General features: G+C 45.9%; 1 protein-coding gene and 1 long non-coding RNA gene across 5 annotated transcripts in view; both read left to right on the plus strand.

Annotated features, from left to right (window-relative positions):
* arid4b (AT-rich interaction domain 4B) overlaps positions 1-26,376 on the plus strand; it is a 169,600-nt gene that overhangs the window by 87,644 nt on the left and 55,580 nt on the right. For all 4 annotated transcript variants that reach the window (XM_029701926.1, XM_029701929.1, XM_029701916.1 and 1 more), the window contains exons 9-10: positions 9,451-9,530; positions 24,949-25,025. In XM_029701926.1, coding sequence (XP_029557786.1) covers positions 9,451-9,530; positions 24,949-25,025 — 157 coding nt within the window. The remainder of the gene's footprint in view (positions 1-9,450; positions 9,531-24,948; positions 25,026-26,376) is intronic.
* On the plus strand, positions 23,499-23,938 carry LOC115155389 (uncharacterized). Its single transcript, XR_003868047.1, has 2 exons — positions 23,499-23,572; positions 23,841-23,938. It is a non-coding gene; the product is annotated as an uncharacterized LOC115155389 (long non-coding RNA).

The raw sequence follows: 26,376 nt of genomic DNA on the forward strand, positions 1-26,376 counted from the left end.
GACTACAGCTACTAACACTATAACAGTGAGGGACTACAGCTACTAGCACTATAACAGTGAGGGACTACAGCTACTAACACTGTAACAGTGAGGGACTACAGCTACCAGCACAGTGAGGGACTACAGCTACTAACACTATAACAGTGAGGGACTACAGCTACTATAACAGTGAGGGACTACAGCAACTAACACTATAACAGTGAGGGACTACAGCTACTACCACAGTGAGGGACTACAGCAACTAACACTATAACAGTGAGGGACTACAGCTACTAACTATAACAGTGAGGGACTACAGCTACTAACACAGTGAGGGACTACAGCAACTAACACTATAACAGTGAGGGACTACAGCTACTAACACTATAACAGTGAGTGACTACATCTACTAACACTATAACAGTGAGGGACTTCATCTACTAGCACTATAATAGTGAGGGACTACAGCTACTAACACAGTGAAGGACTACAGCTACTAGCACTATAACAGGGAGGGAACACAGCTACTAACACTATAACAGTGAGGGACTACAGCTACTAGCACTATAACAGTGAGGGACTACAGGTACTAACACAGTGAGGGAACACAGCTACTATAACAGTGAGGGACTACAGCTGCTAACACTATAACAGTGAGGGATTACAGCTACTAACACTATAACAGTGAGTGACTACATCTACTAACACTATAACAGTGAGGGACTACAGCTACTATCACTATAACAGTGAGGGAACACAGCTACTATAACAGTGAGGGACTACAGCTACTAACACAGTGAGGGACTACAGCTACTATAACAGTGAGGGACTACAGGTACTAACACAGTGAGGGAACACAGGTACTATAACAGTGAGGGACTACAGCTACTAGCACTATAACAGTGAGGGACTACAGCTACTAACACAGTGAGGGACTACAGCTACTAACACTATAACAGTGAGGGTCTACTGTTACTAGCACTATAACAGTGAGGTACTACAGCTACTAACACAGTGAGGGAACACAGCTACTATGACAGTGAGAGACTACAGCTACTAACACAGTGAGGGAACACAGCTTCTATAACAGTGAGGGACTACAGCTACTATAACAGTGAGGGACTACAGCTACTATAACAGTGAGGGACTACAGCTACTAACTATGACAGTGAGGGACTACAGCTACTAGCACTATAACAGTGAGGGAACACAGCTACTATAACAGTGAGGGACTACAGCTACTAACACAGTGAGGGACTACAGCTACTATAACAGTGAGGGACTACAGGTACTAACACAGTGAGGGAACACAGGTACTATAACAGTGAGGGACTACAGCTACTAGCACTATAACAGTGAGGGACTACAGCTACTAACACAGTGAGGGACTACAGCTACTAACACTGTAACAGTGAGGGTCTACTGTTACTAGCACTATAACAGTGAGGGACTACAGCTACTAACACAGTGAGGGAACACAGCTACTATGACAGTGAGAGACTACAGCTACTAACACAGTGAGGGAACACAGCTACTAACACTATAACAGTGAGGGAACACAGCTACTAGCACTATAACAGTGAGGGACTACAGCTGCTAGCACAGTGAGGGACTACAGCTACCAGCACAGTGAGGGACTACAGCTACTAACACTATAACAGTGAGGGACTACAGCTACTAACACTATAACAGTGAGGGACTACAGCTACTATAACAGTGAGGGACTACAGGTACTAACACAGTGAGGGACTACAGCTACTAGCACTATAACAGTGAGGGACTACAGCTACTAGCACTATAACAGTGAGGGACTACAGCTACTAACACTGTAACAGTGAGGGACTACAGCTACTAGCACAGTGAGGTACTACAGCTACTATAACAGTGAGGGACGACAGCTACTATAACAGTGAGGGAATACAGGTACTATAGAAGTGAGGGACTACAGCTACTATAACAGTGAGGGACTACAGGTACTAACACAGTGATGGAACACAGCTACTATAACAGTGAGGGACTACAGCTACTATAACAGTGAGGGACTACAGCTACTATAACAGTGAGGGACTACAGCTACTAACACTATAACAGTGAGGGACTACAGCTACTAGCACTATAACAGTGAGGGACTACAGCTACTAGCACTATAACAGTGAGGAAGCACAGCTAATATAACAGTGAGGGACTACAGCTACCAGCACAGTGAGGGACTACAGCTACTAACACAGTGAGGGACTACAGCTACTAACACTATAACAGTGAGGGACTACAGCTACTAGCACTATAACAGTGAGGGACTACAGCTACTAGCACAGTGAGGGACTACAGCTACTAACACTATAACAGTGAGGGACTACAGCTACTATAACAGTGAGGGACTACAGCTACTACCACAGTGAGGGACTACAGCAACTAACACTATAACAGTGAGGGACTACAGCTACTAACACTATAACAGTGAGGGACTACAGCTACTATAACAGTGAGGGAACACAGCTTCTAACACTATAACAGTGAGGGACTGCAGCTACTAACACTATAACAGTGAGTGACTACATCTACTAACACTATAACAGTGAGGGACTTCATCTACTAGCACTAAAATAGTGAGGGACTACAGCTACTAACACAGTGAGGGACTACAGCTACTAGCACTATAACAGTGAAGGAACACAGCTACTAACACTATAACAGTGAGGGACTACAGCTACTAGCACTATAACAGTGAGGGACTACAGGTACTAACACAGTGAGGGAACACAGCTACTATAACAGTGAGGGACTACAGCTACTATAACAGTGAGGGACTACAGCTACTATAACAGTGAGGAACTACAGCTACTTGCACTATAACAGTGAGGGACTACAGCTACTATAACAGTGAGGGACTACAGCTACTAACACTATAACAGTGAGTGACTACATCTACTAACACTATAACAGTGAGGGACTACAGCTACTATCACTATAGCAGTGAGGGACTACAGCTACTATCACTATAGCAGTGAGGGATCACAGCTACTATAACAGTGAGGGACTACAGCTACTAACACAGTGAGGGACTACAGCTACTATAACAGTGAGGGACTACAGGTACTAACACAGTGAGGGAACACAGCTACTATAACAGTGAGGGACTACAGCTACTATAACAGTGAGGGACTACAGGTACTAACACAGTGAGGAACACCGCTACTATAACAGTGAGGGACTACAGCTACTAACACTATAACAGTGAGGGACTACAGCTACTAGCACTATAACAGTGAGGGACTACAGCTACTAGCACTATAACAGTGAGGGAACACAGCTACTATAACAGTGAGGGACTACAGCTACCAGCACAGTGAGGGACTACAGCTACTAACACAGTGAGGGACTACAGCTACTAACACTATAACAGTGAGGGACTACAGCTACTAGCACTATAACAGTGAGGGACTACAGCTACTAACACTGTAACAGTGAGGGACTACAGCTACTAGCACAGTGAGGGACTACAGCTACCAGCACAGTGAGGGACTACAGCTACTAGCACTATAACAGTGAGGGACTACAGCAACTAACACTATAACAGTGAGGGTCTACAGCTACTACCACAGTGAGGGACTACAGCAACTAACACTATAACAGTGAGGGAACACAGCTACTAACACTATAACAGTGAGGGACTATAGCTACTAACACAGTGAGGGACTACAGCAACTAACAATATAACAGTGAGGGACTACAGCTACTATAACAGTGAGGGAACACAGCTACTAACACTATAACAGTGAGGGACTGCAGCTACTAACACTATAACAGTGAGTGACTACATCTACTAACACTATAACAGTGAGGGACTTCATCTACTAGCACTATAACAATGAGGGACTACAGCTACTAACACAGTGAGGGACTACAGCTACTAGCACTATAACAGTGAGGGAACACAGCTACTAACACTATAACAGTGAGGGACTACAGCTACTAGCACTATAACAGTGAGGGACTACAGGTACTAACACAGTGAGGGAACACAGCTACTATAACAGTGAGGGACTACAGCTACTAACACTATAACAGTGAGAGATTACAGCTACTAACACTATAACAGTGAGGGACTACAGCTACTAACACAGTGAGGGACTACAGCAACTAACACTATAACAGTGAGGGACTACAGCTACTAACACTATAACAGTGAGGGACTACAGCTACTAACGCAGTGAGGGACTACAGCAACTAACACTATAACAGTGAGGGACTACAGCTACTATAACAGTGAGGGAACACAGCTACTAACACTATAACAGTGAGTGACTACATCTACTAACACTATAACAGTGAGGGACTTCATCTACTAGCACTATAACAGTGAGGGACTACAGCTACTAACACAGTGAGGGACTACAGCTACTAGCACTATAACAGTGAGGGAACACAGCTACTAACACTATAACAGTGAGGGACTACAACTACTAGCACTATAACAGTGAGGGACTACAGGTACTAACACAGTGAGGGAACACAGCTACTATAACAGTGAGGGACTACAACTCCTATAACAGTGAGGGACTACAGCTACTATAACAGTGAGGGACTACAGCTACTTGCACTATAACAGTGAGGGACTACAGCTACTATAACAGTGAGGGACTACAGCTACTAACGCTATAACAGTGAGGGACTACAGCTACTATAACAGTGAGGGACTACAGCTACTAGCACTATAACAGTGAGGGACTACAGCTACTAGCACTATAACAGTGAGGGAACACAGCTACTAACACTATAACAGTGAGGGACTACAGCTACTAGCACTATAAAAGTGAGGTAACACAGCTACTAACACTATAACAGTGAGGGACTACAGCTACTAGCACTATAACAGTGATGGACTACAGCTACTAGCACTATAACAGTGAGGGACTACAGCTACTATAACAGTGAGGGACTACAGCTACTAGCACTATAACAGTGAGGGACTACAGCTACTAGCACTATAACAGTGAGGGAACACAGCTACTAACACTATAACAGTGAGGGACTACAGCTACTAGCACTATAAAAGTGAGGTAACACAGCTACTAACACTATAACAGTGAGGGACTACAGCTACTAGCACTATAACAGTGATGGACTACAGCTACTAGCACTATAACAGTGAGGGACTACAGCTACTAGCACTATAACAGTGAGGGAACACAGCTACTAACACTATAACAGTGAGGGACTACAGCTACTAGCACTATAACAGTGATGGACTACAGCTACTAGCACTATAACAGTGAGGGAATACAGCTACTAACACTATAACAGTGAGGGAATACAGCTACTAGCACTATACAAGTGAGGGAACACAGCTACTAACACTATAACAGTGAGGGACTACAGCTACTAGCACTATAACAGTGATGGACTACAGCTACTAGCACTATAACAGTGAGGGACTACAGCTACTAACACTATAACAGTGAGGGAACACAGCTACTAACACTATAACAGTGAGGGAACACAGCTACTAGCACTATAACAGTGAGGGACAACAGCTACTAACACTATAACAGTGAGGGAACACAGCTACTAACACTATAACAGTGAGGGAGTACAGCTACTAGCACTATAACAGTGAGGGACTACAGCTACTAACACTATAACAGTGAGGGACTACAGCTACCAGCACAGTGAGGGAACACAGCTACTAACATTATAACAGTGAGGGACTGCAGCTGCTAGCACTATAACAGTGAGGGACTACATCTACTAACACTATAACAGTGAGGGAACACAGCTACTAACACTATAACAGTGAGGGAACACAGCTACTAGCACTATAAAAGTGAGGGAACACAGCTACTAGCACTATAACAGTGAGGGACTACAGCTACTAACACTATAGCAGTGAGGGACTACAGCTGCTAGCACTATAACAGTGAGGGACTACAGCTACTAACACTATAAAAGTGAGGGAACTCAGCTACTAGCACTATAACAGTGAGGGACTACAGCTACTAGCACTATAACAGTGAGGGACTACAGCTACCAGCACAGTGAAGGAACACAGCTACTAACATTATAACAGTGAGGGACTACAGCTGCTAGCACTATAGCAGTGAGGGACTACAGCTACTAGCACTATAACAGTGAGGGACTACAGCTACTAACACTATAGCAGTGAGGGACTACAGCTACTAACACTATAACAGTGAGGGACTACAGCTACAATAACAGTGAGTGAACACAGCTTCTAACACTATAACAGTGAGGGAACACAGCTACTAACAATATAACAGTAAAGTTGATTATTATTACTGTAGAGACCTCTATCATCAGTCGGAATATTCTGGTTTAAAATAGTTGGGTCTTTGATCAAATTGCTTTCCCACTAAAAACAATGGATTCATATGTCTGGTTGTTGCGTTGTAGATACACAATGCTGCTCATCTAAAATGAGAACACAGCTGGTTTTACTTTGTTTTTGTAGAACAGTTACACACACAGTCAATGCCTCAAGTACTGGGTTTAATGAGTGTCAGTTATCAGCGTTTTCCAGACCCGTTTCATTCGTCACCTTAGTTTCCACAGGTCAGTACACACAGACACACACAGACATGGTGACAGCAGGCCCGCCAGCCCAGCAGTGTTTGTTTATGTAAGTGGTTCTTCCAGGCAAGCAGAACCGAGACAGAGAGGAGAGGAGGACGCTGTCCCTTTAATGATTCCTGTGAAGTCCGCAGGACCCTACTTCCCCCCCTGATCTGCATCCCAAATGGCACCCTATTCCCTATATAGTGCACTATTTTAGACCAGATCCATATTCCCTATATAGTGCACTACTTTAGACAAGAGCCCTATGGCACCCTATTCCCTCTATAGTGCACTACTTTAGACAAGAGCCCTATGGCACCCTATTCCCTCTATAGTGCACTACTTTAGACAAGAGCCCTATGGCACCCTATTCCCTATATTGTGCACCACTTTTGACTTGAATTCAGGCCAATGGCACCCTATTCCTTACATAGTGCACTACTTCTGTTCTGACCAGATTCTGAAACTAGTGAACTATGTAGGGAATAAAGTGCCATTTGGGATTGTACCCCTGTGTTTGTTGTTGTTGGCAGCTGCTGTATGTTGACCTGTCAGTTCCTTACCACCTCCTACTGGCCATGTGGGGAACTACAGCTACGGGGCTGACTCGTAGTACAATACTACAGCTACAGGGCTGACTCGTAGTACAATACTACAGCTACAGGGCTGACTCGTAGTACAATACTACAGCTACGGGGCTGACTCGTAGTACAATACTACAGCTACAGGGCTGCCTCGTTGTACAATACTACAGCTATGGGGCTGCCTCGTAGTACAATACTACAGCTACGGGGCTGCCTCGTAGTACAATACTACAGCTACGGAGCTGACTCATAGTACAATACTACAGCTACAGGGCTGACTCGTAGTACAATACTACAGCTATGGGCTGACTCGTAGTACAATACTACAGCTACAGGACTGCCTCGTAGTACAATGCTACAGCTACAGGGCTGCCTCGTAGTGCAATACTATAGCTACAATACTACAGTTACAGGGCTGCCTCATAGTACAATACTACAGCTACAGGGCTGCCTCGTAGTACAATACTACAGCTACAGGACTGCCTCATAGTACAATACTACAGCTACAGGGCTGCCTCGTAGTACAATACTACAGCTACTAGACTGCCTCGTAGTACAATACTATAGCTACAGGGCTGCCTCGTAGTACAATACTACAGCTATGGGGCTGACTTGTTGTACAATACTACAGCTACAGGACTGCCTCGTAGTACAATACTACAGCTACAGAGCTGCCTCGTAGTACAATACTACAGCTACAATACTACAGTTACAGGGCTGCCTCGTGGTACAATACTACAGCTACAGGGCTGCCTCGTAGTACAATACTACAGCTACAGGGATGCCTCGTAGTACAATACTACAGCTACAGGGCTGACTCGTAGTACAATACTACAGTTACAGCGCTAACTCGTAGTACAATACTACAGCTACAGGGCTGCCTCGTAGTACAATACTACAGCTACAGGGCTGCCTCGTAGTACAATGCTACAGGGATGCCTCGTAGTACAATGCTACAGGGATGCCTCGTAGTACAATGCTACAGCTATGGGGCTGACTCGTAGTACAATACTACAGCTACAGGGCTGCCTCGTAGTACAATACTACAGCTACAGGGCTGCCTCGTAGTACAATGCTACAGCTACAGGGCTGCCTCGTAGTACAATACTACAGCTACAGAGCTGCCTCGTAGTACAAAACTACAGCTACAATACTACAGTTACAGGGCTGCCTCGTAGTACAATACTACAGCTACAGGGCTGACTCGTAGTACAATACTACAGCTACAGAGCTGCCTCATAGTACAATACTACAGCTACAGGGCTGCCTCGTAGTACAATACTACAGCTACAGGGCTGACTCGTAGTACAATACTACAGTTACAGCGCTGACTCGTAGTACAATACTACAGCTACAGGGCTGCCTCGTAGTACAATACTACAGCTACAGGGCTACCTCGTAGTACAATGCTACAGGGCTGCCTCGTAGTACAATGCTACAGCTATGGGGCTGACTCGTAGTACAATACTACAGCTACAGGGCTGCCTCGTAGTACAATACTACAGCTACAGGGCTGCCTCGTAGTACAATGCTACAGCTACAGGGCTGCCTCGTAGTACAATACTACAGCTACATGGCTGACTCGTAGTACAATACTACAGCTACAGGGCTGCCTCGTAGTACAATACTACAGCTACAGGGCTGCCTCGTAGTACAATACTACAGCTACAGGGCTGCCTTGTAGTACAATAGAAGAAGAGGAAGAGAGGTGGAGGAAGAGAGGTGGAGGAAGAGGAAGAGAGGTGGACAGGTGGAGGAAGAGGTGGAGAGGTGGAGGAAGAGGAAGAGAGGTGGAGAGAGGAAGAGAGGTGGAGAGGTGGAGGAAGAGGAAGAGAGGTGAAAAGAGAGAGATGGATGGATGGAGGGAGGGAGGGAGGGAGGGAGGGAGGGAGGGAGGGAGGGAGATGCAGATCAACAGAGATGGGCAGTGGAATGAACACATCTGAAACCTTACCTCTTCAAGGAGTATCTTAGCTAATCCCACAGCACCACCTCCTCGAGTCTAGACTGTGTTGCCTGTCGCACAGTTATCTAGGACTCCCACTGCCACTGCTGTCTGCTCCTGTGTGTGTGTAGGGGGGTTGTCCGTGTTTGGAAGGCAGACCAGCGAGTCTCTACTCACGTATAAATGTTCATCTTGGCAAACTGTTAGCCTCTCATGTCTTACTTTTGAAATGACATATTGGAGAGTTCTGTCAACCATGTCCACTTTGCTCAGTGCTACAGTATTTCTGAAGAGCCATAGACTTACTCTCTCTCCCTTTCCCCTGTCCTTTCTCCATTCATCCATCTCTCTCTATCTCTCCCTCTCCAGGTCATCACCCCAGACTGCCATGAAGAGGCCACCATAAAGAAAGACACCGTCTTCGTTCGTTCCTTCAAGGATGGCAAATTGTGAGTAATCTAAAGTGCAGCATTATAAAAACATTTATTTGCATTGAGATGATGTGTAACATGAACCTGTAGAGTTGTTGGAAGTACCCCACTTAGCAACCACGCAGGGAGAGGTCTCTGAACAGACCTCACTTAGCAGCCATGCAGGCAGAGAGAGGGGAGGTCTCTGAACAGACCTCACTTAGCAGCCATGCAGGCAGAGAGAGGGGAGGTCTCTGAACAGACCTCACTTAGCAGCCATGCAGGCAGAGAGAGGGGAGGTCTCTGAACAGACCTCACTTAGCAGCTACGCAGGCAGAGAGAGGGGAGGTCTCTGAACAGACCCCACTTAGCAGCCACGCAGGCAGAGAGAGGGGAGGTCTCTGAACAGACCTCACTTAGCAGCCACGCAGGCAGAGAGAGGGGAGGTCTCTGAACAGACCTCACTTAGCAGCCATGCAGGCAGAGAGAGGGGAGGTCTCTGAACAGACCTCACTTAGCAGCCACGCAGGCAGAGAGAGGGGAGGTCTCTGAACAGACCTCACTTAGCAGCCATGCAGGCAGAGAGAGGGGAGGTCTCTGAACAGACCTCACTTAGCAGCCACGCAGGCAGAGAGAGGGGAGGTCTCTGAACAGACCCCACTTAGCAGCCACGCAGGCAGAGAGAGGGGAGGTCTCTGAACAGACCTCACTTAGCAGCCACGCAGGCAGAGAGAGGGGAGGTCTCTGAACAGACAAGTCTTAGTAGCCATGCAGGCAGAGAGAGGGGAGGTCTCTGAACAGACCCCACTTAGCAGCCATGCAGGCAGAGAGAGGGGAGGTCTCTGAACAGACCCCACTTAGCAGCCACGCAGGCAGAGAGAGGAGAGGTCTCTGAACAGACCCCACTTAGCAGCCACGCAGGCAGAGAGAGGGGAGGTCCCTGAACAGACCCCACTTAGCAGCCACGCAGGGAGAGGTCTCTGAACAGACCCCACTTAGCAGCCACGCAGGGAGAGAGAGGGGAGGTCTCTGAACAGACCCCACTTAGCAGCCACGCAGGCAGAGAGAGGAGAGGTCTGGTTAAGGTGTCTGCATACATAGGTTTGGTTTGCTGCTAGCAGAACTCGGCTCGGTGAAGTAAATGTCTGCTTTCGCATACTTCCTATTTTCTGGCTTCCCAGACTTCTTGCTGTGACCTAACGTTACGCCACGCCCACTTCTTCTCCCCAATGAGTCTGAATCAAATCAAATCAAATTTTATTTGTCACATGCGCCGAATACAACAGGTGTAGACCTTACAGTCAAATGCTTACTTACAAGCCCTTAACCAACAATGCAGTTTTAAGAAAATAACCAAAAAATAAAGTTTAAAAAAAGGTAAGCGATAAGAATAACAAATAATTAAAGAGCAGCAGTAAATAACAATAGTGGGACTATATACAGGGTGTTACCGATACAGAGTCAATGTGGAGGCTATATACAGGGTGTTACCGATACAGAGTCAATGTGGAGGCTATATACAGGGTGTTACCGGTACAGAGTCAATGTGGAGGCTATATACAGGGTGTTACCGGTACATAGTCAATGTGGAGGCTATATACAGGGTGTTACGGTACAGAGTCAATGTGGAGGCTATATACAGGGTATTACGGTACAGAGTCAATGTGGAGGCTATGTACAGGGTGTTACGGTACAGAGTCAATGTGGAGGCTATACACAGGGTGTTACGGTACATAGTCAATGTGGAGGCTATACACAGGGTGTTACGGTACAGAGTCAATGTGGAGGCTATATACAGGGGATTACGGTACATAGTCAATGTGGATGCTATATACAGGGTGTTACGGTACAGAGTCAATGTGGAGGCTATATACAGGGTGTTACCGTTACAGAGTCAATGTGGAGGCTATATGCAGGGTATTACAGTACAGAGTCAATGCAGAGGCTATATACAGGGTGTTACCGTTACAGAGTCAATGTGGAGGCTATATGCAGGGTATTACAGTACAGAGTCAATGCAGAGGCTATATACAGGGTGTTACAGTACAGAGTCAATGTGGGGGTTATATACAGGGTATTACGGTACAGAGTCAATGTGGAGGCTATATACAGGGTGTTACGGTACAGAGTCAATGTGGAGGTTATATACAGGGTATTACGGTACAGAGTCAATGTGGAGGTTATATACAGGGTATTACGGTACAGAGTCAATGTGGAGGTTATATACAGGGTATTATGGTACAGAGTCAATGTGGAGGTTATATACAGGGTATTACGGTACAGAGTCAATGTGGAGGTTATATACAGGGTATTACCGGTACATAGTCAATGTGGAGGCTATACACAGGGTGTTACGGTACAGAGTCAATGTGGAGGCTATATACAGGGGATTACGGTACATAGTCAATGTGGATGCTATGTACAGGGTGTTACGGTACAGAGTCAATGTGGAGGCTATATACAGGGTGTTACCGGTACATAGTCAATGTGGAGGCTATACACAGGGTGTTACGGTACAGAGTCAATGTGGAGGCTATATACAGGGTATTACGGTACAGAGTCAATGTGGAGGCTATATACAGGGTGTTACGGTACAGAGTCAATGTGGAGGCTATATACAGGGTGTTACCGGTACAGAGTCAATGTGGAGGCTATATACAGGGTTTTACAGTACAGAGTCAATGCAGAGGCTATATACAGGGTGTTACAGTACAGAGTCAATGTGGGGGTTATATACAGGGTATTACGGTACAGAGTCAATGTGGAGGCTATATACAGGGTGTTACCGGTACAGAGTCAATGTGGAGGCTATATACAGGGTGTTACGGTACAGAGTCAATGTGGAGGTTATATACAGGGTATTACGGTACAGAGTCAATGTGGAGGTTATATACAGGGTATTACGGTACAGAGTCAATGTGGAGGTTATATACAGGGTGTACAGGTACAGAGTCAATGTGGAGGCTATATACAGGGTGTTACGGTACAGAGTCAATGTGGAGGCTATATACAGGGGGTACAGGTACAGAGTCAATGTGGAGGCTGTATACAGGGTGTTACGGTACAGAGTCAATGTGGAGGCTATATACAGGGGGTACAGGTACAGAGTCATAATGTAGGCTGTATACAGTGTGTTACGGTACAGAGTCAATGTGGAGGCTATATAAACAGGGGGTACAGGTACAGAGTCAATGTGGAGGCTATATACAAGGGGTACCGGTACAGAGTCAATGTGGAGGCTGTATACAGGGTGTACAGGTACAGAGTCAATGTGGAGGCTATATACAGGGTGTTACGGTACAGAGTCAATGTGGAGGCTATATACAGGGGGTACAGGTACAGAGTCAATGTGGAGGCTATATACAGGGGGAACCGGTACAGAGTCAATGTGGAGGCTGTATACAGGGTGTACAGGTACAGAGTCAATGTGGAGGCTATATACAGGGTGTTACGGTACAGAGTCAATGTGGAGGCTATATACAGGGTGTTACGGTACAGAGTTAATGTGGAGGCTATATACAGGGGGTACCGGTACAGAGTCAATGTGGAGGCCATATACAGGGTGTTACGGTACAGAGTCAATGTGGAGGTTATATACAGGGTATTACGGTACAGAGTCAATGTGGAGGTTATATACAGGGTGTACAGGTACAGAGTCAATGTGGAGGCTATATACAGGGTGTTACGGTACAGAGTCAATGTGGAGGCTATATACAGGGTGTTACCGGTACAGAGTCAATGTGGAGGCTATATACAGGGTGTTACGGTACAGAGTCAATGTGGAGGTTATATACAGGGTATTACGGTACAGAGTCAATGTGGAGGTTATATACAGGGTATTACGGTACAGAGTCAATGTGGAGGTTATATACAGGGTGTACAGGTACAGAGTCAATGTGGAGGCTATATACAGGGTGTTACGGTACAGAGTCAATGTGGAGGCTATATACAGGGGGTACAGGTACAGAGTCAATGTGGAGGCTGTATACAGGGTGTTACGGTACAGAGTCAATGTGGAGGCTATATACAGGGGGTACAGGTACAGAGTCAATGTGTAGGCTGTATACAGGGTGTTACGGTACAGAGTCAATGTGGAGGTTATATACAGGGTATTACGGTACAGAGTCAATGTGGAGGCTATATACAGGGGGTACCGGTACAGAGTCAATGTGGAGGCCATATACAGGGTGTTACGGTACAGAGTCAATGTGGAGGTTATATACAGGGTATTACGGTACAGAGTCAATGTGGAGGTTATATACAGGGTGTACAGGTACAGAGTCAATGTGGAGGCTATATACAGGGTGTTACGGTACAGAGTCAATGTGGAGGCTATATACAGGGGGTACAGGTACAGAGTCAATGTGGAGGCTGTATACAGGGTGTTACGGTACAGAGTCAATGTGGAGGCTATATACAGGGGGTACAGGTACAGAGTCAATGTGGAGGCTATATACAGGGGGTACCGGTACAGAGTCACTGTGGAGGCTATATACAGGGTGTTACGGTACAGAGTTAATGTGGAGGCTATATACAGGGGGTACCGGTACAGAGTCAGTGTGTAGGCTATATACAGGGTGTACCGGTACAGAGTCAATGTGGAGGCTATATACAGGGGGTACAGGTACAGAGTCAATGTGTAGGCTATATACAGGGTGTTACAGTACAGAGTCAATGTTGAGACTATATACAGGGGGTACAGGTACTGAGTCAATGTGGAGACTATATACAGGGGGTACCGGTACAGAGTCAATGTGGAGGCTATATACAGGGTGTTACGGTACAGAGTCAATGTGGAGGCTATATACAGGGTGTTACGGTGCAGAGTCAATGTGGAGACTATATACCGGGTGTTTCGGTACAGAGTCAATGTGGAGGCGATATACAGGGTGTTACGGTACAGAGTCAATGTGGACGCTATATACAGGGGGTACCGGTACAGAGTCAATGTGGACGCTATTTACAGTGGGTACCGGTACAGAGTCAATGTGCCGGGGCACCGGTGTCGAGGTAATTGAGATAATTATGTACATGTAGGTAGGGTTGTCAAAGTGGCTATGCATAGATAATAACAGAGAGTAGCAGCAGAGTAGTGGGTGGGGGGGGGTGGGGTGCAAATAGTCTGGGTAGCCATTTGATTATCTGTTCAGGAGTCCTATAACTTTGGGGGTAGAAGCTGTTTAGAAGCCTCTTGGACCTAGATTTGGCCCTCCGGTACTGCTTGCCGTGCGGTAGCAGAGACAACAGTCTATGACTTGGGTGGCTAGTCTGAGTACCTCCCTGGCCATTCACCAAATGAGAACACTTTCAGGGCCCTCTGATTGGTCCAGAAACCGATGGGTTCGGCCAGAGCCCGGACTCACGTGGGTTAAAGCGGCGGTTTGAAAATTCATCATTGGCTTTGATACTGTGATTGGTTAGATGACGATCCAATCACTGACGACTTTGTTTTTTATCAACAGCCCTCGTGCTCTTTGTCACCACAAACCGCTTCAATGATGGCAGTCTCAGACTGAAGTATGTAGCGAAAGACAGAGCAGCAAAAGAATGTAGTGTGATTCGTTAGGATTTTCTCCCTAAAGACCTTAACTTGAAAAATGAGAAACTGCAATATTACTCTTTGTATCTCTTGAGCCACCAAAGCAACAACATAGCCATAACACTTCTTCAAAATAGTCAGAATTAATCTAAGGTAAATCAAGAAATCTGTAATTCATTTTGACATTTTTGCAGAGGAGGTCTTGGACGCGCAATTTTACATTTAACTAAGATGTTTGTTGCAGCATTTCTCAAGTGAAGTAATGTGCATTAAAAATAGTCTCGTTGAATGACAACAAACATTTAATTGGAAGAATCCCCTCCTTAGTACTGTTGACCAATTAGCGACAAAGGGGCATCGACTGGCTACCGAACATCCACTTGGCTCAAGAAAAACATTACTTGTTCACAAACAGCCGGAAAGAAAACCTGCCTGAGGAACGAAACGTCATAATAAACACTACTGTTCAGAAGTTTGTGGTCACTAAGTAATGTCCTTGTTTCCTATGAAAACATACATGAAATTAGTTGCAAAATGAATAGGAAATATAGTCAAGAAGTTGACAAGGTTATAAATAATGATTTTTAATTGAAATAATAATTGTGTCCTTCAAACTTTGCTTTCGTCAAAGAATCCTCCATTTGCAGAAATTACAGCCTTGCAGACCTTCGGTATTCTAGTTGTCAATTTGTTGAGATAATCTGAACAGATTTCACCCCATGCTTCCTGAAGCACCTCCCACAAGTTGGATTGGCTTGATGGGCACTTCTTACGTAGCATACGGTCAAACTGCTCCCACAACAGCTCAATAGGGTTGAGATCAGGTGACTGTGCTGGCCGTTCCATTTAAGACAGAATAACAGCTGACTGCTTCTTCCTTAAATAGTTCTGGAGCTGTGCTTTGGGTCATGGTCCTGTTGTAGGAGGAAATTGTCTCCAATTAAGTACCGTCCACAGGGTATGGCATGGCGTTGCAAAATGGAGTGATAGCCTTCCTTCTTCAAGATCCACTTTACCTTGTACAAATCTCCCACTTTACCACCTCCAAAGCACCCCCAGACCATCACATTGCCTCCACCATGCTTGACAGATGGTTCACTCCTCCATTATCTTTTCATTTTTTTCTGCGTCTCACGAATGTTCTTCTTTGTGATCCGAACACCTCAATCTTAGATTTGTCTGTCCATAACACTTTTTCCCAATCTTTTTCTGTCCAGTGTCTGTGTTCTTTTGCCCGTCTTAATCTTTTCTTTTTATTGGCCAGTCTGAGATATGGCTTTTTCTTTGCAATTCTGCTTAGAAGGCCAGCATCCCCGAGTCGCCTCTTCACTGTTGACGTTGAGACTGGTGTTTTACAGGTACTATTTAATGAAGCTGCCAGTTGAAGACTTGTGAGGTGTCTGTTTCTCAAACTAGACACTCTAATGTACTTGTTCTCTTGCTCAGTTGTGCACCGGGGCCTCCCACTCCTCTTTCTATTCTGGTTAGAGCCAGTTTGCGCTGTTTTGTGAAGGGAGTAGTACACATCGTTCAGATGTTCCAGAAACTCAACTAGTCTAAAGAAGGCCAGTTTTATTGCATCTTTAATCAGTACAACAGTGTTTAGCTGTGCTAACATAATTGCAAAAGGGTTTTCTAATGATCAATTAGCCTTTTAAAAATGATAAACTTGGATTAGCTAACACAACGCGCCATTGGAACACACGAGTGATGGTTGTTGATAATGGGCCTCTGTACGCCTATGTAGATATTCCATTACATTAGTCATTTACAACATTAACAATGTCTACACTCTATTTCTGATCAATTTGATGTTATTTTAATGGACAAAAAAAATATGATTTTCTTTAAAAAACAGGGACATTTCTAAGTGACCCCAAACTTTTGAACGGTAGTGTATGCGCAAACTGTTTTCAACTGGAATGCAGACGGTAAGGACAGCCTCCTTTGGGGAGGGATTCAACTGCAGGATAATGTTTAAGCTTACCTTGTGTGGGAAGAGAAACACGCAATGTGTCTAACAACCACAACACAGGTCAAACCTCATTCCTGCCCACTGTGGATTAGACTCTTTCTGGTCATAGGTTTCGTTCTGTTATATGAACTATATATGCGACCAGCAATTTTTCTATTTCAAAATGGTTTCCATTTCATGCCCACAGAACACGTCCCAGGACTCCATCTCGCTACTCTAGTGGATATTTCCAATCCAAAGCCGTATATTTAGATATTTAGGTAAATATATAGCTCTGTTCCAATCTAGTCTCCTAACAACACAACTGAACAATGTGGCTTTGGACCTATCAGCTGTGGTCTGTGACATGACAGGGTGTTAAGAGACCTCTATCAGCTGTGGTCAGTGTAGCTAGCAGGCAGCTGGCTGGGAGGTGACCGGTAGAGCTGATGAGAGGCAGGTTAAGATGAGAGAAGAGATTATTATTCTGAGAGGAAGTGGAAGCTTCTGTAATTGTAGCAGTTAGCTCGATCAGGGGAGGCCATAGAGGCCTCTAGTTTCTTATCAGCTGCTGCTGCTGCTGTGACAGATTTGGGTTGCCAGGTTCCTCTGTGTAACAGAAACTGGGACAGATTTGGGTTGCCAAGTTCCTCTGTGCAAAAGCCAGGTTCTTCTGTGCAAAAGTAACTGGGACAGATTTGGGTTGCCAGGTTCCTCTGTGTAAAAGTAACTGGGACAGATTTGGGTTGCCAGGTTCCTCTGTGTAAAAGTAACTGGGACAGATTTAGGTTAACAGGTTCCTCTGTGTAACAGAAACTGGGACATATTTGGGTTGCCAGGTTCCTCAGTGTAATAGAAACTGGGATAGATTTAGGTTGCCAGGTTCCTCAGTGTAATATAAACTGGGACAGATTTGGGTTGCTAGGTTACTCTGTGTAATATAAACTGGGACAGATTTGGGTTGCTAGGTTACTCTGTGTAATAGAAACTGGGACAGATTTGGGTTGCTAGGTTACTCTGTGTAATAGAAACTGGGACAGATTTGGGTTGCTAGGTTACTCTGTGTAATAGAAACTGGGACAGATTTGGGTTGCTTGGTTACTGTGTAATAGATACTGACTCAATCCACAAACTTGATCTTTGCTGAACACCGATATTACACCAGATACAAGCTGTCTGTGGATGACTGTCTGTGGATGACTGTCTGTGGATGACTGTCTGTGGATGACGGTCTGTGGATGACGGTCTGTGGATGACGGTCTGTGGATGACTGTCTGTGGATAACGGTCTGTGGATGACTGTCTGTGGATGACGGTCTGTGGATGACTGTCTATTGATGACTGTCTGTGGAAGACTGTCTGTGGATGACTGGCTGTGGATGACTGTCTATTTATGACTGTCTGTGGATGACTGTCTATTGATGACTGTCTGTGGATGACTGTCTATTGATGACTGTCTGTGGATGACTGTCTGTGGGTGACTGTCTGTGGGTGACTGTCTATTGATGACTGTCTGTGGAGGACTGTCTATTGATGACTGTCTTCACACAAGATAATATATTTTCGTATGAATAACTACAAGCGGCTGCACAGCCCCGTTTAGAGTTGTATTGGTTGTGTTTGAGAAGTGGGACTAGTTCACTTGAGTTGACCATCAAACCATTGTTTGTGCTATTATAATACATTACAGATGCGAGGAAAATGAAAAAGTTATCAATTAACTACGTCATTTGTATCAGTGGAGTTAACAGAACAATCTGTTTCAGCTAATATCCTTTTTGAGCAAGATGGCGTCGACGGAGATGGTCGCCTCGCTTCGAGTTCTTAGGAAACTATGCAGTATTTTTTTTTATATGTATTATTTCTTACATTGTTACCCCAAGAAATCTTAAGTGTTGTTACATACAGCCGGGAAGAACTATTGGATATAAGAGCAACGTCAACTTGCCAACATTACGAGCAGGAATATGACTTTCCCGAAGCGGATCCTCTGTTTGGACCACCACCCAGGACAATGGATCGGATCCCAGTAGGCGACCCAAAACAACGGCAGGGGGCAGACGAAGCGGCCACCTGGTCAGGCTCCGTAGACGGGCACATCTCCCACCGCTCCCGAGTATACTACTAGCCAATGTCCAGTCTCTTGACAACAAGGTAGACGGAATTTGAGCAAGGGTTGCCTTCCAGAGAGACATCAGAGATTGTAACATTCTCTGTTTCACGGAAACATGGCTCTCTCGGGATATGTTGTCGGAATCGGTTCAGCCACCGGTATTCTCCATGCATTGCGCTGACAGAGATAAACACCTCTCTGGGAAGAGGAAGGGCGGGGGTATATGCTTCATGATTAACGACTCATGGTGTAATCATAACAACATACAGGAACTCAAATCCTTCTGCTCACCCGATCTAGAATTCCTCACAATCAAATGCCGGCCATTCTACCTACCAAGGGAATTCTCATCAGTTATAGTCACAGCTGTGTACATTCCCCCTCAAGCAAACATCAAGGCGGCCATAAAGGAACTTCACTGGACCTTATGCAAACTGGAAACCATATATTCTGAGGCTGCATTTATTGTAGCTGAGGATATTAACAAAGCAAATTTGAGAATCAAATTTATTTATAAAGCCCTTCTTACATCAGCTGATATCTCAAAGTGCTATACAGAAACCCAGCCTAAAACCCCAAACAGCAAGCAATGCATGTGTAGAAGCACGGTGGCTAGGAAAAACTCCTTAGAAAGGCCAGAACCTAGGAAGAAACATTGAGAGGAACCAGGCTGTGAGGGTGGCCAGTCCTCTTCTGACTGTGCCGGGTGGCGATTATAACAGAACTTGGCCAAGATGTTCAAATGTTCATAAATGACCAGCAGGGTCAAATAATAATAATCACAGTGGTTGTCGAGTGTGCAACAGGTCAGCACCTCAGGAGTAATGTCAGTCGGCAAATCCGACCACAATGCCATCTTGCCCCTACCGTCTTATAGGCAGAAACTCAAACAGGATGTACCAGTGACGAGAACCATTCAACGCTGGTCCGACCAATCGGAAGATTGTTTTGATCAAGCGGACTAGAATATGTTCCGGTCAACCTCAGACAACAACATCGACCTATACGCTGACTTGGTGAGTGCGTTTATAAAGTAGTGCATTGGAGATGTTGTACCCACTGTGACTTTTAAAACCTACCCTAACCAGAAACCATGGATGGATGGTGGCATTTGCGCAAAACTGAAAGTGTGAACCACCGCATTTAACCATGGAAAGAGGACTGAGAATATGGCAGACTATAAACCGTGTAGTTATTCCCTCCGCAAGGCAATCATACAATCAAAACGTCAGTATAGAGACAAAGTAGAGTCGCAGTTTGATGGCTCAGACACGAGACGTATGTGGCAGGGTCTACAGACAATCACGGACTACAAAGGGAAAACCAGCCATGTTGCGGCTCGCTAACAAGGACTGTGCCCCCCCTCCTTCTCCGGGGCTGACGTGAGTAAAACATTTAAACGTGTTAACCCTCGCAAGGCTGCTGGCCCAGACGGCATCCCTAGCCGCGTCCTCAGAGCACATGCAGACCAGCTGGCTGGTGTGTACATATTCAATCTCTCCCTATCCCAGTCTACTGTCCCCACTTGCTTCAAGATGTCCACTATTGTTCCTGTACCCAAGAAGGCAAAGATAACTGAACTAAATGTCTAGCACTCACTTTGTCATCATGAAGTGCTTTGAGAGACTAGTCAAGGATCATATCACTTCCACCTTACCTGCCACCCTAGACCCACTTCAGTTTGCATACCGCCCCAACAGGTCCACAGACGATGCCATCGCCATCACACTGCACATTGCCCTATCCCATCTGGACAAAAGGAATACCTATGTACGAATGCTGTTCATTGACTACAGCTCAGCATTCAACACCATAGTACCCTCCAAGCTCATCATCAAGCTGGAGGCCCTGGGTCTCAACCCCGCCCAGTGCAACTGGGTCCTGGACTTTCTGAAGGGCCGCCCCCAGGTGGTAAAGGTAAGAAACAACATCTCCACTTCGCTGACCCTCAACACTGGGGCCCCACAAGGGTGTGTGCTCAGCCCCCTCCTGTACAGCCTACAGGGAGAAGGTGAGGGCTCTGGGAGTGTGGTGTCAGGAAAATAACCTCACACTCAACGTCAACAAAACAAAGGAGATGATCGTGGACTTGAGGAAACAGCAGAGGGAGCACCCCCCTATCCACATCAACGGGACAGTAATGGAGAGGGTAGTACGTTTTAAGTTCCTCAGCGTACACATCACGGACAAACTGAAATGGTTCACCCACACAGACAGCGTGGTGAAGAAGGCGCAACAGCACCTCTTCAACCTCAGGAGGCTGAAGAAATTTGGCTTGTCACCCAAAACCCTGACAAACTTTTACAGATGCACAATTGAGAGCATCCTGTCGAGCTGTATCACCACCTGGTATGGCAACTGCACCGCCCACAACCGTAAGGCTCTCCAGAGGGTAGTGAGGTCTGCACAACGCATCACCTGGGCCAAACTGCCTGCCCTCCAGGACACCTACAGCACCCGATGTCACAGGAAGGCCAAAAAGATCATCAAGGACCACAACCACCCGAGCCACTGCCTGTTCACCCCGCTATCATCCAGAAGGCGAGGTCAGTACAGGTGCATCAAAGCTGGGACCGAGAGACTGAAAAACAGCTTCTACCTCAAGGCCATCAGACTGTTAAACAGCAATCACTAACTCAGAGAGGCTGCTGCCTACATTGAGACCCAATCACTGGCCACTTTAATAAATGGATCACTTGTCACTTTATACAATGCCACTCTAAATAATGGCACTTTAATGATGTTTACATATCTTACATTACTCATATCACATGTATATACTGTATTTTATACCATCTACTCCACCTTGCCTATGCCGTTCAGCCATCGCTCATCCCTATATTTATATGTACATATTCTCATTCACCTCTTTAGATTTGTGTGTATTAGGTAGTTGTTGTGGAATTGTTAGATTACTTGTTAGATATTACTGCACTGTCAGAACTAGAAGCACAAGCATTTCACTACACTCACATTAACACCTGCTAACCATGTGTATGTTACCAATAACATTTGCTAACCATGTGACCAATAACATCTGCTAACCATGTGTATGTGACCCATAACATCTGCTAACCATGTGACCAATAACATCTGCTAACCATGTGTATGGACCAATAACATCTGCTAACCATGTGTATGTGACCAATAACATCTGCTAACCATGTGTATGGACCAATAACATCTGCTAACCATGTGTATGTGACAAATAAGATCTGCTGACCATGTGTATGGACCAATAACGTCTGCTAACCATGTGTATGTGACCAATAACATCTGCTAACCAGGTGTATGGACCAATAACATCTGCTAACCATGTGTATGGACCAATAACATCTGCTAACCATGTGTATGGACCAATAACATCTGCTAACCATGTGACCAATAACATCTGCTAACCATGTGTATGGACCAATAACATCTTCTAACCATGTGTATGTGACCAATAACATCTGCTAACCAGGTGTATGGACCAATAACATCTGCTAACCATGTGTATGGACCAATAACATCTGCTAACCATGTGACCAATAACATCTGCTAACCATGTGTATGGACCAATAACATCTGCTAACCATGTGTATGGACCAATAACATCTGCTAACCATGTGACCAATAACATCTGCTAACCATGTGTATGTGACCAATAACATCTGCTAACCATGTGACCAATAACATCTGCTAACCATGTGTATGGACCAATAACATCTGCTAACCATGTGACCAATAACATCTGCTAACCATGTGTATGTGACCAATAACATCTGCTAACCATGTGACCAATAACATCTGCTAACCACGTGTATGGACCAATAACATCTGCTAACCATGTTACCAATAACGTCTGCTAACCATGTGTATGTGACCAATAACATCTGCTAACCATGTGTATGAACCAATAACATCTGATTTGATTTGATACTGGTTGTCATCTGCACTTATGTCCTGAAGGAGTTACTGGTGCTGCAGCGTCAGGTTAAGAACAGAGAGAGAGGAGTCACTGGTGCTGCAGTGTCAGGTTAAGAACAGAGAGAGAGGAGTCACTGGTGCTGCAGCGTCAGGTTAAGAACAGTGAGAGAGAGAGAGAGGAGTCACTGGTGCTGCAGCGTCAGGTTAAGAACAGAGAGAGAGGAGTCACTGGTGCTGCAGCGTCAGGTTAAGAACAGAGAGAGAGGAGTCACTGGTGCTGCAGCGTCAGGTTAAGAACAGAGAGAGAGAGAGAGAGAGAGAGAGAGGAGTCACTGGTGCTGCAGCGTCAGGTTAAGAACAGAGAGAGAGGAGTCACTGGTGCTGCAGCGTCAGGTTAAGAACAGAGAGAGAGGAGTCACTGGTGCTGCAGCGTCAGGTTAAGAACAGAGAGAGAGAGGAGTCACTGGTGCTGCAGCGTCAGGTTAAGAACAGAGAGAGAGGAGTCACTGGTGGTGCAGTGTCAGGTTAAGAACAGAGAGAGAGGAGTCACTGGTGCTGCAGCGTCAGGTTAAGAACAGAGAGAGTGAGAGAGAGAGGAGTCACTGGTGCTGCAGCGTCAGGTTAAGAACAGAGAGAGAGGAGTCACTGGTGGTGCAGCGTCAGGTTAAGAACAGAGAGAGAGGAGTCACTGGTGGTGCAGCGTCAGGTTAAGAACAGAGAGAGAGGAGTCACTGGTGGTGCAGCGTCAGGTTAAGAACAGAGAGAGAGGAGTCACTGGTGGTGCAGCGTCAGGTTAAGAACAGAGAGAGAGGAGTCACTGGTGCTGCAGCGTCAGGTTAAGAACAGAGAGAGAGAAGTCACTGGTGCTGCAGCGTCAGGTTAAGAACAGAGAGAGAGGAGTCACTGGTGCTGCAGCGTCAGGTTAAGAACAGAGAGAGAGGAGTCACTGGTGGTGCAGCGTCAGGTTAAGAACAGAGAGAGAGGAGTCACTGGTGGTGCAGCGTCAGGTTAAGAACAGAGAGAGAGGAGTCACTGGTGGTGCAGCGTCAGGTAAGAACAGAGAGAGAGGAGTCACTGGTGCTGCAGCGTCAGGTTAAGAACAGAGAGGAGTCCTCTGGGTGAACGGTTACATTTCACACTTTTAGTTTGTGTGGATACTGATGGGGGTTGTGTGTGGATACTGATGGGGGTTGTGTGTGGATACTGATGGGGGTTGTGTGGATACTGATGGGGGTTGTGTGTGGATACTGATGGGGGTTGTGTGTGGATACTGATGGGGGTTGTGTGTGGATGCTGATGGGGTTTGTGTGTGGATACTGATGGGGTTTGTGTGTGGATACTGATGGGGGTTGTGTGTGGATACTGATGGGGGTTGTGTGTGGATACTAATGGGGTTTGTGTGTGGATACTGATGGGGTTTGTGTGTGTATACTGATGGGGGTTGTGTGTGGATACTGATGGGGGTTGTGTGTGGATACTGATGGGGGTTGTGTGTGGATACTGATGGGGGTTGTGTGTGGATACTGATGGGGGTTGTGTGTGGATACTGATGGGGGTTTGTGTGGATACTGATGGGGGTTGTGTGTGGATACTGATGGGGGTTGTGTGTGGATACTGATGGGGGTTGTGTGTGGATACTGATGGGGGTTGTGTGTGGATAATGATGGGGGTTTGTGTGTGGATACTGATGGGGGTTTGTGTGTGGATACTGATGGGGGTTTGTGTGGATACTGATAGGGGTTGTGTGTGGATACTGATGGGGGTTGTGTGTGGATACTGATATGGGTTTGTGTGGATACTGATAGGGGTTGTGTGTGGATACTGATGGGGGTTTGTGTGGATAATGATGGGGGTTTGTGTGTGGATACTGATGGGGTTTGTGTGGATACTGATGGGGGTTTGTGTGTGGATACTGATGGGGTTTGTGTGTCTGTTTGTTTCAGCAACACAGTGCTGAGGAAGGACGTAACGGTGATGGACACAGACTCTCCTCCTAAAGCTGACACAGGGCTCAAGCCAGGTGAGTTAACACACTGCACCGAGGAGGGGGAGGAAGGAGAAGGAGGAAGGGAGGAGAAGGAGAGGGAGGAGGAGAAGGAGAGGGAGGAGGAGAAGGAGAGGAGGGAAGGAGGAGGATAGAAGAGGAGGAGGATGGAAGAGGAGGAGAAGGAGAGGAGGGAGGAGGAGGGAAGAGGAGGAGAGGGAGGAGGAGAAGGAGAGGAGGGAGGGAGGAGGATGGAAGAGGAGGAGGAGGAGGATGGAAGAGGAGGGAGGAGAAGGAGAGGAGGGAGGGAGGAGGAGGAGGATAGGGAGGAGGAGGAGGAGAGGAGGGAGGGAGGAGGAGAAGGGAAGAAGAGGGAGGAGAAGGAGAGGGGGGGAGGAGGATGGAAGAGGAGGAGGGAGGAGGAGGAGGAAGGAGCAGGGAGGAGGAGGAAGGAGGGAGGAGGAGGAGGAGGAAAGTGGAGGAGGAGGGAAGAGGAGGGAGGAGGAGGGAAGAGGAGGGAGGAAGGAGGTCTTCTAGCATAGAGAAACCGCCTGGGACCACCTGAGGCTCAGTCGGTAGAGCATGACGCATTCAATGCCAAGGGTTGTTGGTTTGATTCCTGCTGGGGCCACATATATGTAAAATGTATGCATGCATGACTATAACTCGCTTTGGATAAAAGCATCAGCTAAATGGCTATTATTGTTGTATATGTTGTATTATATTAGGGTTGGTATTCACAATGTGTCAGAGTGATAATCCAGGTTGATTGTTCAAATCTCCCACTTCCTGTCCATGTCATCTAGTTCATTATCTAAAAGACCAAACTGATTGGAGATCAGCACTGAGATGCTTTGGCTACATTTACACAGGCAATACAATTCTGATCTTTTGCCACTAATTTTTCTTTTGGCCAATGAGATCAGATCTTTTGCTAATAATTGGGCTGCCTGCGTAATTTCAGCCTTTGTGAATACAGGGCATGATCTTGTGTCACTTCTCTCAGACCTGGCAGAGAGAGCTGGGAGGAAGAAATACAAAATCCATGTTCTGTGCTCCGCTGGGGGAAAGGTGCCTGCTGCCACCTTAGAATCCAGTTCTGTTAGAAAAGGTTCCTGCTGCCATCTCTCTCTCTCTCTCTCTCTCTCTCTCTCTCAGTATGAAATAAGCTTTTTGTGCACATGGAAAATTTCATGAAACATGGGACCAACACTTTACATGTACTGTTTATATTATTGTTCAGTGTATGTATTTATATATATATATATATATATATATATATATATATATACATACATACAGTGAGGGGGGGAAAGTATTTGATCCCCTGCTGATTTTGTACATTCGCCCACTGACAAAGAAATGATCAGTCTATAATTTTAATGGT

The sequence above is a fragment of the Salmo trutta genome, chromosome 2 (assembly GCF_901001165.1).
Source record: "Salmo trutta chromosome 2, fSalTru1.1, whole genome shotgun sequence".
NCBI lineage: Eukaryota > Metazoa > Chordata > Actinopteri > Salmoniformes > Salmonidae > Salmo > Salmo trutta.